The sequence below is a fragment of the Centruroides sculpturatus genome, unplaced genomic scaffold (assembly GCF_000671375.1).
Source record: "Centruroides sculpturatus isolate CEXI.00-Female unplaced genomic scaffold, Cexi_2.0 scaffold109, whole genome shotgun sequence".
NCBI classification, from domain to species: Eukaryota; Metazoa; Arthropoda; class Arachnida; order Scorpiones; family Buthidae; genus Centruroides; species Centruroides sculpturatus.
The window spans coordinates 535,367-551,018 of NW_019384440.1; the positions used below are offsets into that span (position 1 = coordinate 535,367).

At 31.2% G+C, this 15,652-nt stretch overlaps 1 protein-coding gene across 1 annotated transcript; it reads left to right on the plus strand.

Annotated features, from left to right (window-relative positions):
- The first annotated feature begins 1,701 nt into the window (after positions 1-1,701).
- Positions 1,702-14,585, plus strand: LOC111620130 (peroxiredoxin-5, mitochondrial-like). Its single transcript, XM_023361995.1, has 6 exons — positions 1,702-1,938; positions 6,245-6,379; positions 7,741-7,872; positions 10,790-10,828; positions 14,231-14,286; positions 14,370-14,585. Exons 1-6 carry the CDS (start codon positions 1,831-1,833, stop codon positions 14,473-14,475), a joined length of 576 nt encoding a protein of 191 aa, XP_023217763.1. The 5' UTR covers positions 1,702-1,830; the 3' UTR covers positions 14,476-14,585.
- The last annotated feature ends 1,067 nt before the right edge of the window (positions 14,586-15,652 follow it).

Consider the following 15,652-nt stretch of genomic DNA (forward strand, 5'->3'; position numbering starts at 1 on the left):
TTTCTGGCCTGTTGTTGTCAAATCAAATCAAATTTTATTAATTATCATCAAATATTTTAATAAAGCATGATATATTTAGCAAAATAAAAATCCGAAGAAAATTATTATCATTATTATTTTTGATTTTTGCAACGAATTCTTCATTTTAAATTGGAAAATGTTTGGAAATCTTTCTCGGAATAAGTTTATATATATAAGGAAGTTTTTTTTTTTTTGTAAAATAACATTGCATTTCCTTATTATGAATCGCACAGGTAAATGTATTATGTCATTTTACAGAAATTGCTGTTTTCACCTCTCTGATGTAATCACGGATTATTAATTATAATTCCCCCTCCCAAAATTTCATTTTTCACTAAAAATTATTCAGCAAAATCATCAAAACTCTTTAAGTTTCGGTTATAAATGCCAATTATTAAATTTAATATATCGCATTTTACAGCAAAAAATTGTTATTTTGGACACGTAAGTTAATTGACACGCTTTCATGCGTTGAATGTTCCTACCGAGATTAATTAAACATTTAAAATGTTTTTCGCGTGTCAGCAGTGAGATATAAATATTTCACATTCAGCATTTGGTAGAGCAGAAATTTGAATAAATAAAATTTTTTATGAAAAATTATGATATTAAAAGAAAAACTGCTTTCAAGAAGGACAACAATCATCTAGATACGGTTAAATTTGACAAAGTAAAGTGGCGGCCTGTTGAAGACATCATAATTAGCGCGCTATAAATATATCTGAATCATATCATTTTGATTAGTGATTTGCTTTTTGTCCTTATATTACTATAATTGAATATGTGTTGGCTCTATAAAGGACTCATCACGCAGCCGGAGAAATCACACAGAAACTATGAACACGGGTTATTTATTATGACGTGATTTCCTGTTTTATTTATTCCTATGTGATTTCTTAGACTGCGTCAATAATGCGGCACAATTCAAGTTCCGAATGAGGGATTAGCTACCCCCCCAAATTGTAGACACCCTGTGGGAACAAAAAAGTCAAAGGAACCATACCCTCTACGCGCGACCCTTCACGAGATATAGCCCTGTAAAGAATCGCATACGTCATTCCGGTCACGTGATACAGCGCCCAAAAGGGAGCCCGGAACATTGCGGCCCTCCATACAGCCAAACTCAGCGCTCACATATTCAATTTTGCTGTGAAAGCTAACACCGTATAGATAAAACAAGAATACAATCTTGGATTGTATTATTTAGTCTAGCTTACAACTATTAATAATCGACGGCTGGATAACCAAGCAGTCAAGGTGGCAACCTACCGCTCTGGGAGATCCGGGATCGAAACCGGACGGGCCGAAAAATCCCGAGGAATTTTTCGGGTTTGGTCCGTCCGTCACCACCCAACCACCCCATTGAGGGCATGACCGAACCCGTAACGGGCTTGCTAAAAGACGCCCTCCTAGTCCCCACAGGGCGGAAAGAGTTACTCCCCCCCAAAAAATGGAAACTATCTGGCAGCATTATTATTTCCATTTATTTAAAATGTTTACTAGCTATCATACGATTAATATTATTTCAGAATAGTTAGTTAAAATTTTATGTAAATGGGAATAATTTTAATTTTAATGCACTCCTTTTAAATCACGAACATTTCTGCTTCCGGTATCTGTTCCTTTTATAAAACTGGCAACATTAATTTTAATAAAAATTTTAAAAAATCGAAATATGTAATACATTGAATAATATTAACTTTACGTGCACACATTTTATTTATATACTTTCGCTTCGTTACATCCTGTTCAGTATCCTGTATTATATCACCGACATATACGCCGCGTATATATATAGCGCGCGGGAAGATGTTAATTAATCAGCCAGTAGGATTGTTGTTGGTGCGTCGTTTGAACAGGGGGATTTATCAGACGAATTGGAAGTGTTTGCGAAATTTATCAACCATGCCGCTGAAGGTAATTTAATCGCTAACTAACAGAATAATTATTATACAGTTTAAGGTTTAAATATTGATAAATTGTAAAAACAGGGAAAGAATATCGATAAAATTATCTTAAGAATTAGATTGACCTTCTCAATGACACTTATTCGCTATTATATTATATACTCGGTGGGTGGAAAGTAACTAGGCAATGAGAATTAGCTGTAATTTTTATAATAATAATGCAATTGTAATAAAATTTGTGTGCGCGTGTACACTAATGAATGGAATTTTATAATTCCATTCATTAGTGTGGTGTGGCAGTGGCCGAAAGAGGCCGCACGCGCGTGGCAAAAAGAGAAAGATGGCCGACCGCCTCTCCGTTCAGGAGCGAGCGCAGATTGCTGCACGCTACGAGGTGTGGAAGTCTGTGGTTGCCGTGCAGAGGTGGTGGCGTACGGTTAAGGGACGACACGCCAAAATCCGTCCGGAAACAATCAAGAATTGTCATTCCAAGCTGATGACCAAAGGTTCTGTTGCGGACGCGCATAGAAGTGGACGTCCATCTACGTCACGATGCGAGGAAAACGTAGCGTTGGTGAGGAAATTGTTCACCCGCAACCCGCATAAATCGACGCGCGAGGCCGCTCGAGAAAGCGGATTGTCGAGGCACACTATACGTACGGTGTTAAAGAAAGAATTGAATTATCGCCCGCGGAAATGTCATCATGCGCGGGAGGAGACACTCGAAGTCTGTGATGTCGGAACGGAATGCGAGGAGGAGGAGGAGGTGATGGGATGCCACGAGTCTGCATCAAATTTTAAGGTATGCGTCCGTATTTTCATTTAATAAGGTACGTGTCAAGTAATTTTCGTCGTCTCTGCATTAGAAATATAGAAATTGTAGGTATTTGTCAATGCCTAGTTTCTTTCCACCCACGATGTATATACAAGGTAGCCCAAAACTTGACATTTTCCAGCTGGCTGCAGCAAAAAATATTCGTCAGAAAGCCATGAATATTTTGGAATGCCTTAATGAGATGATGGAAATTTTTCTAGATCAAAACATTAGTTCCAAAAATTGCCACTAGACTGCATTTTTCAAGTTGAAATAGTGGCATTTTGGCCTGCAAGATTTCCAGACTCGAATCTATGCGATTTTTGGCTTTGGTGCTATCTAAGAGACTTAGTCTACTATGATTTCCTAATATCACTGTCAAACCTTAAGGACAGCATAGCATGCCATATGCATAATATTCCAAGGCATGCACTGCATGCAACTGTTGAACATGCTGTTTTATGCTTTCAGATGGTAGCAGACAATAATGTTTTGTTCACATTAGACAGATAACTCGTGTAATGCATTGTTATGTTCTGTATAAAGCTATAATATGCTTTCTAGTGGTGGTTTTTAGAACTAACTTTTTTTACTCTAAAAAATTTTCATTATTTCGTTAAGTCATTCCCAAACTTTTATGACTTTCTGATGAATAGTTTTTGGGTGTAAACATATATATATATAGGGTAGTGGCACCTATTGTCGACCATGTAAGCCAAAATCCCTGTGTATTTAGTCTATCGGAGCATGTTTAGGCAAGCCATCTTTACAGGAAGCATCATAAGGCAATCCCTTTCTCAATGACATGTAAGAATAATATACTGCATTGCTCATGGTGATGGGAAAAATTAGTGCGCCACACACCTTCTGCTAGTCGACCACATAGTGAGGCATTGTCGGATCTTTAGAAGATAACGAGGGGTCTGTTTCTTGCTTATCCTTTCACAGTTGTTACGTTTGTGAGGTTGTCGACCACCATAAATGATTGTGCGATTTGCTGGTCAATTATTGGTGAACAGACTGTAATTAAATTATTTTCTCATAATGTAAACCAATGTTTCTCAACCTCTAATGAATCATCGCCCCCTTCAATAAAACTGTTACGCCCCCTTCACTTCGAAAACAATTTTGTTGGGTTTATTAGTTTAATTTTTTACAAAGTATATAATTATCAAATAAACATTTATTTACTCAGAATACATATTAGATTTTGATATAATTAACAAAATTAAAATTAAGCATTATTCACTGTGAATCGCCGCTGCAAGCATTAAAATTCTGATGCCGAGGGCAGAGGCTAACGTCACTAGTATAATGTTATTTGTTTAATTATTGTATGATATAACAAATAAAATGTCTAATTATTCTTAATATAATGTTTTACTATATCACCCGGAAAATTGTTTTTTGCCCCCCAAAATATAAATTGTCAATAATCACTCCCCAATATGGAAAAATGCCCACATGGGGGTGATATTGCCCCCATTGAGAAACACTGATGTAAACAAAGGTCTAATAAAATGTTTTGTTTTTTTCCCACGACAAATAGTATAAAACAAACTTTATTTTCATATAAGAATTTTGCTTTTTGTGTTGTTACACATTGCAATAAAAAATATCAAAGTGCAAAACATCATTAAACAGTCAACTGCTGGTGCCATTACCTTATATATATAATATTATTATTACGTGATTTTATATTATTTAGAAAGTTCATAACGACAATATTCTCTTCATATCTGTGTGAGCTACTGTTATTTCTTTAACTGAGAAAATTTAGATGATGTTACTTTAAACCACTTAGGTCATTTATTTATATATATATGAGCTATCAGTGCAAAATGATCCAAGTCTTAAGTTTGGTGATGAGCCTACCATCACATCTGTGATTGGTCTGTAGTCGGGATGGAGCTTATTGAATTCTCTGCCCATTTCTCAGTGTCTGTGGCATCACTGAATTCATTCTGCTGTAGTCCGTGACTTAATGAAAGAAATGGTAATACAATAAACTCCTATGGGTCCAGACTTATGGGATATTCTACATACTCAATGATTTTATATTCTAAACTTGATAAGTAATGCAGATTATTTTATAGCAAACATAATTAAGAAATGAAAATTTTTATAGTCACTTATTTCATTTCGTATGATTCAAGCATTACCTGAGAAAACATTTAGTAGTTTTTAATATTTTAAAGAATGTTATAACATTCATACAAATGTATATAAATATAGCACAAATGTATCTCATAGACTGATAGATAAGATAGATAATCAATATATATTGATTATCTATCTAAATGACATTTACTATATGCAGCAAGATGGATAAAGTATGTCTTCAGCTATATATAATAATTCATTTATAAATTAAGGTTATATTTCTGTATATATTAATAGTTTAGTTCATCTACAAGTTGATTTTGGAGATGTAAATAATAATAAAATAAAAAATGTTAGATTTCATTGGGCTACAATTTGAAAAAATTGTAGACCTATAAATTTCCACCTATAAACTGAGTGGCTAAGTGCAAATGTCAATTAGCTTGACGAGGACCATTCGACACAGATGAAAATGTTTGCTTTCGTGTAGTCTTGTATTTTCTTGCCGTATATTGGTTATATCGTAGTGCTTATTTACATATACCTAGTTTGAGTAGTTGAATTCTAAATCAAAATTGAGCATGTAAAATTAATTTTTAAACGTAAAAAGAATTACTTTCTTTATTAATTACGGTGTTTTTCTTTATTAATTACAGTATTAAGTTGTTAGTTCTAAGCATTTATTGATTAAAGAAAATAGGCAACTAACACATGTTTGTTGAAGATAATAAAATCTTACTGATCTTGTACAATCGTCTAGAAGTATTACTTAACGNTTTAAACATTTTGATGTAACAACATATGTATGCAATTGAAAAATTTATATTTAATAATTTTCAGTAAACAATGGTGATAGTACATGTCATTCATCATTATTATGTAATAGAAACAGTTCTTGCAAAAACATATTAATATTTTAGTTTTTTTGATTTGAGATTTTTGTATAAAATATTCAAAATGTATGTATTACTATGAAGATAATGTCCAGTGACAGTAAATATTTCTATTATTAAGATTTAATCCAGTGTTTTCTTAATCTTTCTAATAGTGGTACCCCACTATTAGAAAGATTAAGATTATTAGACGCACCGGTAACAGGTTAGAAAGAGTTAATTATACATGTAAAAAGCATTATGGTGCCTCTTATAACTAAATTTTATGGCACTTGAGTGTGCCACATCACTCTGGTTGAAAATCATTGATTTAATCTAAAATAGGGTAGACGAGATGCTTGAGTTAAAATTTATTTGAATCAATATCATTAAAATTTTACATGAAAAAAATTATTTTATAACATACATAATATAATTTTCATGTAGTATTTGATTTTTTTCGAACATTAAATTCTATTATTATTTTTTAATTAAAATATTTTTTGTTAATAAAATTCTGGATTTAGGTTGGTGATTCACTTCCTTCTATTGATCTAATGGAAAATACTCCAGATTCAAAGGTGAATATTGCAGAATTATTTAAAAATAAAAAAGGAATTTTATTTGCTGTGCCTGGTGCCTTCACTCCTGGATGTTCAAAGGTATTGTATTTAATATTATATTCAAAAGATTTATAAAACAAAATATTTAAAAAGCAATCTTAAATAATAAGGCAGATTAAGATCAGTAACTGAAGTTTAACTTAACTTACTGATACAATAAACAATAATAATTGTTTATTGTATCATTATGTATTATTCAATAATTTTAAGTTTTTTCAGTTATTCATTCTGAGTTGTAATCTTTAAATAAATTATACATTTTGAAATACCTCACATTCATTGCAACTTCATAAAAAGTTTCTTTGCTCTTTTCTACAATTTTTTTTTTCTTTTTTACTGGCTGTGGACTATCAGATGTGCATGATGATAATAAAATTCTTTCATTAAACATTTCATTATCATGCATTGTACTATCATGGAATCTACTATATTACAATTATTGATGGAGCTATTTCTAGTGTTATCTATTTCTTCTGCCTCAAATATGCAGATGAAAGTGGACTGCTGTGAATCATTTAACTATAAATAAAAATATATTTAATTTATATTTACTTCAATATGTATATAACATATATGTGACAATAGCAGTGACTTTGTTCTATTGTAAGAATTCAATAGAAAACTAAATGAAGACCAATGTTCCTACATTGGCTTATAAATGTCATTTTCTCCACATCCACTTTGCCTGTGATCTTCTATGTTTATTTTTAATGCAAAGAAGTCTGGTTTGCAAATGGTTATTTTTACTTGGTTCTTTAACTATATTTAAAATAATATTGTTGTTACAAAACTAAAAACAATCAACATTTTATATCCAGAAATCTAAAAATGATACAATCAATGCAAAGACTTTTGCTTATCTCATGCCATGCCTGTGCTATATTATGTTTTCTTCAATAAAATGAAGAATTAAAATTCCACAGGCATTCATAAGCCTGAATAAGCTCAATCAGTCTTGATTCTGTAAAAGTTGCATCAGTTCTCTCACTTTCTGTCATGATGGTGAACTATTCTCAAAGTTGCCACCGCATGAATGACATAGCAGAAAGGTGTTTGCTGATCGGATGCATGTTTGCAATTGGCATGGATAGAACAAACTTTTCATTTCTAGTTGTGGTTGCAATCGTGCCAGTTTTTTGAGGGGTTTACTAGTTAATGGGAACAGCAGTTGCAGTTTCCTATGTGGTTGGAAATTGCAAGGTGTTACCATGCCAAAATGTGATCTCCAACCTACTTCAACTTAAATACAAAATGCATTGAGTCTATGGGAATTAAGTTGGACAAAAATAAAATTTTGAATTAAGGAAGTTCTTATTAAGAGTCTACTTTATTAATTCTAAAATTAAATAACTATTTTACTTGTAATATAGTTTGTAAGGTATTTTGTTTTTTTACTTTAGACACATCTGCCTGGTTATGTTCAAGATTATGATCAACTAAAACAGAAAGGAATAGATGTTATTGCTTGTGTTGCAGTTAATGATCCTTTTGTTATGGAAGCCTGGGGAAAAGATCAAAAGGCTGAAGGAAAGGTAATGTATAAAAATATTAATAAGGATCTTTTTAAACAATTTAAAGTATTAAAAATATTGACAAATTATGAGATACCAATATTGATTTTGGTTTATTTTATTTATATTCTTTGAAGATACATTTTCATAAATTTTTTTTCTTGTAGTTACTGAAATAAATTGTTTATATCTATTAATTTAAATGTAAAAATTTTGAGCTTTACAAGATTCATTCTTATAAAAGTAATGACTAGGTTCATTCTGCATTTTCTTCTTGTACAATGTCGACAGAAAAATAATTTTCATTGGAAGGCTTTATTTATTGAAAAATTGGAACCCTGTAATAAATCCATGTTGGAAATTTCAAGAGTTTGGCTATCACTCTTCAAAAGTGTGAACTTATGTCACCATGATGTTACTGGTTGCATTCAGCAGACTCATCAGTTTTGGAGCTGTTGAGTATTTTTCTGCCAAATGCCCTCTACAATAGTGCTATTTCAGACATATTTGGTGTTTTGATGTCACATTTAATAGCAGCTTTCACTTACAGTATGTATCGCTAGCTGCATCTGACCAATGCAAATATCACTGATTGTTCAGCAAATGTAACTATGTAACAGCTACTGATTGAAACACCTTTGCTCAGTTACAACTGACTCTGCTTCATTAATATCAATAAGTAAATATTTATTTTGTTGTTAGTAACAAAATAAATATTCCTGTTTTCTTCAGTACATCTGCTGCTGTTCATTTTTAGTGCTAATATCTTTCCATGCATGTGCCATTCTCATGCCTAAGTTTGTTTTAAATGTGACTTTGCACTTTTCAAAAATTTTATATTTATATTCCACTTTCAAAATAGTTAATGTTTGTATTTAAATTAATTCTAATATTTTTAAATTACATCCTCTTCTTTGCACGAAAATGACATACATAAAATGTCGAAAGTGTTTTCAATGTTATAACTAATAAAAATCATTCAATGCTGATATTACTATTTGAATTAAATTAACAAATAGGAGTGCAGGTTTTATCAAATTATTGAAGGAACAAAAAAATTATAGTGTAATTATAATAAGATTTTAGGGTTTTTTTCCAGTGTGAAATCTGAATCAGCAGACTTGTTTACAGAATGACAATTTTATACTTTAATAAGGGTGCTTTGTCCCTGGCTGCCAAAGATGGCTCCCCCTGTTTGCTTCACTTGCTTACCCCCTAGTCTTCACCAACTTGTTTGAAAATTTTGTGATGATTCATCAATGTCTGGTGTCGCCATTTCTACTTTTTTTTATTTTATTATTTCTTTTTTCCATCACAAAAAGAAAATTTGTGGTGGCAATTTTAAATTAAATATTTTACATACATATCTACTTATATAAGCCATTGATACCACTGTTTGTATATTTGTAATGTGTCTTGATATGCCTAGAATGTGCACTAAGGGTGTCCCTTGCAATGATTTTCAGCTATTATTTAAATTAATAGTATAATTTATTTATTAACTGTATATATTATTATTTATTTGTAATAGGAATTTATTATTTATATCACGGAATGACACTGCTACTACTAGAATGCCCACTAGGGGTGTCCTGGGCTACTAGTAGAGTAGATTATACTATAAAGTTACAATCAGAACTGTAATATAATTCTTTGAAGATATGTTTTATTTAACAACTAGCTGCAAGGACCCGTTTTGCTGGGTTTTTATTTGTTCGTACATTTGTATGTAATATAGTTTTTTTTATATATATAAAAGATTGTTTTTCTAAGTAATCTAGAATCTAGCTGCAAGGACCCGCTTCGCTGGGCAAAAAGTAACGATAGTGAAGATTAAGATAATTACATTATAGCCAATCTTACCCATTTTCACAGAATAAAAGAATTAGGTCCCCCATTTCCAGACAGAATGTCTCCTGTTCACGTCCAGTCAAACGAACTATTTTCAATTTGATCAATTTTCTGGAATGTTTACAATCGTTCTATAATCGAACCAATTCAAATTTGAATACAAATTCGAATTTAAAACGGTTCGAACATTTTTAAAATCGAAATAGAAAATCTTCCACTTTCAAGCCCATATCTCCTGCACCCTTATAGCTATCGAGACGCAACCACCATAGTGCACGAATGGAGACTTGGGGCTACTACCACATACAAACATCATTCATGTGCGATGTGTAGTTTTGGCTAAAAAGTGAAATATAGGGATACACATGTCCATTTTTATATATATATATAATTGAAATTCCCTATTTACATAAGGCTAATTTTAAACAAACATATGAGGGAGTACAAATATTTGTTCTATTTGATTTTTTTTTATAAGAAGAAATGGAAAACAAAACCAAAATAAAAATATTTAATACAACCAAGTATGGTGAAAAATACATTCAATGATTATGATTAAAGACAATTATTGAGAATCAAATTGAATGGAAAACATTTTGCAATAATATTTTGCTGATTACATTAATTGCAGATAATGAACAAGATCATGTGTGATTGGAGAAAACAATTGATTGTTAAAGGATAAGATGCCACATAACATAAATAAGAAAAAACTAGTGAAATATACCAAAGATACAATATAGCAGCTCCCTTTCTATCAGAAGAGAAAAGATTGACTTGAAGATCATAAGTCAATCTTTTCTCTTCTAATAGAAAGAGAGCTGCTATATTGTATATCAGATATTTGATCTGAGCAGCTTAGTAACATTTAACAAATGAGGAGAGGCAGGAAAAATCAAGAATATCTCAAAGTATACATGCAATCAGAAAAAACTTGCTACCTAACAAAGTGAAAACATGTTTTGCTAAAAGAACTATTCTTTAGTCTACAAGTTGAGGAAAAATTTACTAAGAAAAATGACAATTTTATTAAACTTTTCTGTAATTCCTACATGAAGTAAATGTTATAATTTTTTTTTGTGTTTAGATAAGAATGCTTGCAGATACCACAGCTGAATTTACAAAAGTGAGTATACCATTTTAGTATGTTTTATATAGAATTAATATCAAACTATTTGTTATAGAATATACTCAATTTTATTAGGTTTAATATATTTACTGTATTTACTTTCGTTGTTTATTTTCCAAACAAAAATAACTGAAAAACAAATTTAATTGGAAAAGTTGTAAAAGACTGAGTGTAATAAGTCGTAAATTGGTCAACTAGAACCAGAGTTTGCCAAGTGACATTTGTAATTTTTCTTGCTTAAATATGTCTTTTGGTTAAATAAAGCCATGTTGTTTTATGTTCCAAAGACTGCCAGATGATTTGGTTGTTGTAGCCACCAAATCTGTCATGTGATAAATAAGCATATTTTAGACATTTGAATTTACTTAGAACAAAAGTCTGCCATGTCACTTAGCTGCCTTTAGTCCTTGCAAGATGTGAGATGGTTTATGAAGTTCTATGTTCTCATGATGGTTCACAGTATTTATAACAAACAATATCCTTTATTCTATTATGATTTGAAGCAAATACTGCCAACACCCATTCTACAGACTGATATTGCATATTATAAAAGACAGTTGTCTGTACACGAGTTGTGCATTAATTGTCTTAATGATAACAATGTATAGTATGTATGGTCTGAAGTGGAAGAAAAAGAGAGAGCATTGAAATATGTTAATACTGGTTTCATTTTCTTAAGAATACTGTCCTCTAGATATTAAAAACATTCTGTTCTTCTCTAACATTTCAGAGGTCAGAACAGAAATTTAATGTCATTAAGGATTGTTAATGCCTTTAACCGCTCAGCAGTGAGCGATGACTATAGTCGTCAAGGGCGATCATTTGGCAGTGGTGAGTGACGACTATAGTTATCAAATTTTTTGGGGGTATCGCCAAAAATTAGCCTAAAACTACCGCAAAAAAAATTCACATAAAATATGAATTATGTAACAATAAAAAAAGACTTTTCTTTACTAGACATAACTATTTACAAAATCTTTTTCTGAAACAGTAATGAGAAAAAACGTGGTGAAAAATACTTTAAAAATTTCCCACGTTTATTCTCCACTACTGGGGGTAGAACCATACCTGACTTGTCCACTTTATCTTTATTTACTAAAAGGTTGAAAGGTTAATATATTGATACATAACAGCATATTTATATGGAAAGCAGCCACTTTTTTGCCCCAATGACTCATATTTTGGTGCCATACAGAAACACAACATTACTAGTATACAGATCTTTCATCAAGATAATTAGTGCCACAAAATACAAGAGTAGAAACAAGAATCTATTTATTGTTACAAAAGTGGCAAAGACTGGCATGGTATTGTAACTGTAACAAAGTTGCAAAAATATGGTAACCAAAAGACAATAACAGTCCCTTTCCTGGCAAAAATCAAGCATTTGCAAGTTAAAAAATGCCTTCTAGATACTAAAGTTCTGGTATTTCCAAGATGCAAATGAAGCGCTGCAGCATGCTGAGTTTGGGAGAATCTTTTTCAGTGTAAGTTTCAGTGCAATCTTGATCAAGCATACAAGAAATCATAAATTTCAGCAGCAAAACATTTTGATTTGTTACTGAAATTTCCTTCAGTTTGTTACTCCAATCTATCATGCATTCTACAGACAAATTCCATATGAAGAAGAAAAGGTAGGAAGATGAGGCACTGACAATGGAAGAGATTTATGATGATTGAAAATATGTGTGATGGTTTATGAATGGTACTATGTTCTCATGATGGTACACAGTATACAACAACAAAATGTAATAAGATACTATAAATTCATAAAAATCCTGGCATAAGTTGCTGTATTTCTATAATTATATTGTGCAGTAACTAAGTACTAATAAGACTCAATTTTGTGGAACTATAGTCTGCCAAGTGAACTCTTCATTAAATTTCTATTCATATTGAACAAGAACATAAATATTTAACTTAAAAAATTTTATAGTTATTGGCTGCATTTTGGTCTCTCAGTGAATTTTGTATGATTTAGATTTTTTTAGTTGATATGCTAACCTTTACAATAGACATAACCGACAATTGCCTGAATGATTGAGCTAGAATTTGGCTAATTAAATGATTAATATAAAGCAATTTGTCACTAGAGGGAAGTGTTAGGTGCCATCTCGTGATTAAATTAATAATTATAATTCTAATAATTTATTAAATAATTTAGAACCTTCTGGAATAAAAGAACTAACCTGGGGCGGGACTTGAATCTGCAACCTTCACACAGCAAGCGGAGGTTGTAGGTTCAAGCCTCGCCCTGGGTCAGTTCAATGTAGANTTTAAATAAAAAATAAAACTAACAACAAAAGTTAATAAATATATACCATGTATATAATATGTATTGATGGGTGAGCACATCTAACATTCCACTTGAATTTGACAAATCGGAGCAGGCACTATGCACAAATTAGAATGTCACTTTATGCAAGGCCATACATTCTGATATAATCATTGGTCAAATTCAAATGACACTTGCAACATGGTACCATTGGTTATGCTGGTATTGTACCATATAGAGGATGATTGATGACTTCACTAATGTTTACCCTGATTTTACCCGTTCCATCTGCACCTTTTGCAGATGGAAAGGGTGAAATTCAACCTTGTGCACTCACTTGGAAACCATTCACATTTGCTGAAATTGCTGTGGACAAATGTGTCACATAAGCCAAGTTACAGATCTCTTTGAACTGACAAGGACTGTATGGCCCAGCCTATTAAGAAAGACTTCAATACTGCATGAGTTATGTTTATTGAGCCCTAAATATGCACACAGGCAATGCTTATTGCACAGCACATTGGCATACCAAATATCTGTCTAGCACCTCAATAGTGCATTTCCAGACACCTGTTTATGAACCAAAGTTGTTCATTGTATTATTCTACAAACATTGTAAAGTTTGACACCATTGTCATGGATCATTCTGTATACATTTTTATTTACTTAATTATTATTTTTATTCTAATAATTTATTAAATAATTTAGAACCTTCTGGAATAAAAGAACTAACCTGGGGCGGGACTTGAATCTGCAACCTTCACACAGCAAGCGGAGGTTGTAGGTTCAAGCCTCGCCCTGGGTCAGTTCAATGTAGAAATTCAATAATTAAAATTTTTATTTTAAATACAGTATATAATATCTAATTGACTATAGAAATTTGGTTTTATCATTAATATGAAATTATTGAACATCAAAAGTTCATTGAAGTAGATATTAATATGAAAATTAAGAGTTGTACTGTACAGCTCAAAACAGACGGAAACTAGTTATTTCTATAATAACTTTAATGTACACATACTAATGAACTGTGCAGCCAAATGCAAATTTTCTTAAATTTGTAAACATTTTTTTATATGTAATAAAATAAAGTTTAACTCTAAAACATACTTACCCCTCCTCAGGCTATAGGAATGGATGTAGATGTTACAGATAAACTTGGCGGGATTCGTTCCAAGAGGTATGTACTATTTCATAGTTTTAAACATTAAAAAAGTGAAATTAAGTTGATGCCATTTTAAAATACATTTAATGCTTTTTTAGGTACTCAATGATAATAGAAGATGGTAAAGTGAAACAGTTATGTCTGGAACCAGACGGATTTGGACTGACTTGTTCACTCTCTTCAAACATACAAAAGTTATTGTAAATTTATCTGTATAATTTAATGTAAACACTGCAAAGAATTTCAATATAAAATGTACTGTACACTAATACATGAAGATTAAATATTATGTAAATTATTTTATTAAAAATGTTGATCAGTTCTTAGATATGTTAATTTCTTAATAATAAATAGTTATTATGCATATTTTGGAAAAATGTTTGCATTTTTTAAATTTCAAAACTTGCATTATACAATCTTGAAGCATATTATATTGTTAATATGTACAGAGTTTCTTTTAAATTCATATATTTTTCATAAATATGAAATAGTTTCTTCTGTATTGTGTTACTAAATATTGTAGCCTTCGATTCAAGGTTTTTAAATATGTAAATGTTTTTGATTTACATACTTAAGAATCTTGAATTGAAGACTTAAGTTTTATTAAGTGGGGAAATTCTCCCGAAATGGAGAAAATTATTATTGTTTATTGATTTAAATTTCTTACAATGGGGACAATTTAAATAATGTTATAAAATACATTCAATTCATAATAAAAAATTAACGAAGAAATTCCAAAGATTTAGAGAAAAAAGAGAAGAGCTTAAATAAGGCAATTTTTGACATAACCTCATTCTTCAAAAAATCACATCTAAACTCCTCCCCTAGTACAGAACATTTTAATTGGTATGTCACTTGACAGGATTCAACAAATGAGTCAGAAGATCATCTTTTTCTTTTACACCACAAAATTCACAACACCCTTCACTGGGTATATTTATCCGGTAACCCTTGAACAAAATTCGAAATCTGTTTAGTCTGAGTTGCATAATAAAGCTTTTTGTAGAAAAATTAGTCTCACAATTCAAGTAACTTGTTGTACACCAGACCAAGCGTGATTCAAACAGATTAACCCATTTAGCTGATATAGAAGACATATCCCAGTTCCACAACTGATCTGACTTAGTTTGAATTAGTGCATTTAAATGGGTTCTCAACAAAGAAGCTGAATGAGATAAAAATAAAAAGGAATAACCCAAGCCATCAAAAATATTTTTAACTGAATCTTGAAATGGAGAAAATATGTAAGGACAATGTGATATGTTGTCTTTTAACACTACACCAAAATTCTCCAACAGTTCCAAGATCTACAAGAACTTTGTAAGGACATTGATCATTTGAATAAATTGATTTATCAGATGATATGAGGTTACTAAATTAT

Coding starts and splice junctions, on each gene's coding strand:
- LOC111620130 (XM_023361995.1), top strand. CDS start 1,831: ATGTTAATTAATCAGCCAGTAGGATTGTTGTTGGTGCGTCGTTTGAAC. Junction 7,873..10,789: donor ATCAAAAGGCTGAAGGAAAG/GTAATGTATAAA, acceptor TTTTGTGTTTAG/ATAAGAATGCTTGCAGATAC. Junction 10,829..14,230: donor CCACAGCTGAATTTACAAAA/GTGAGTATACCA, acceptor ACCCCTCCTCAG/GCTATAGGAATGGATGTAGA.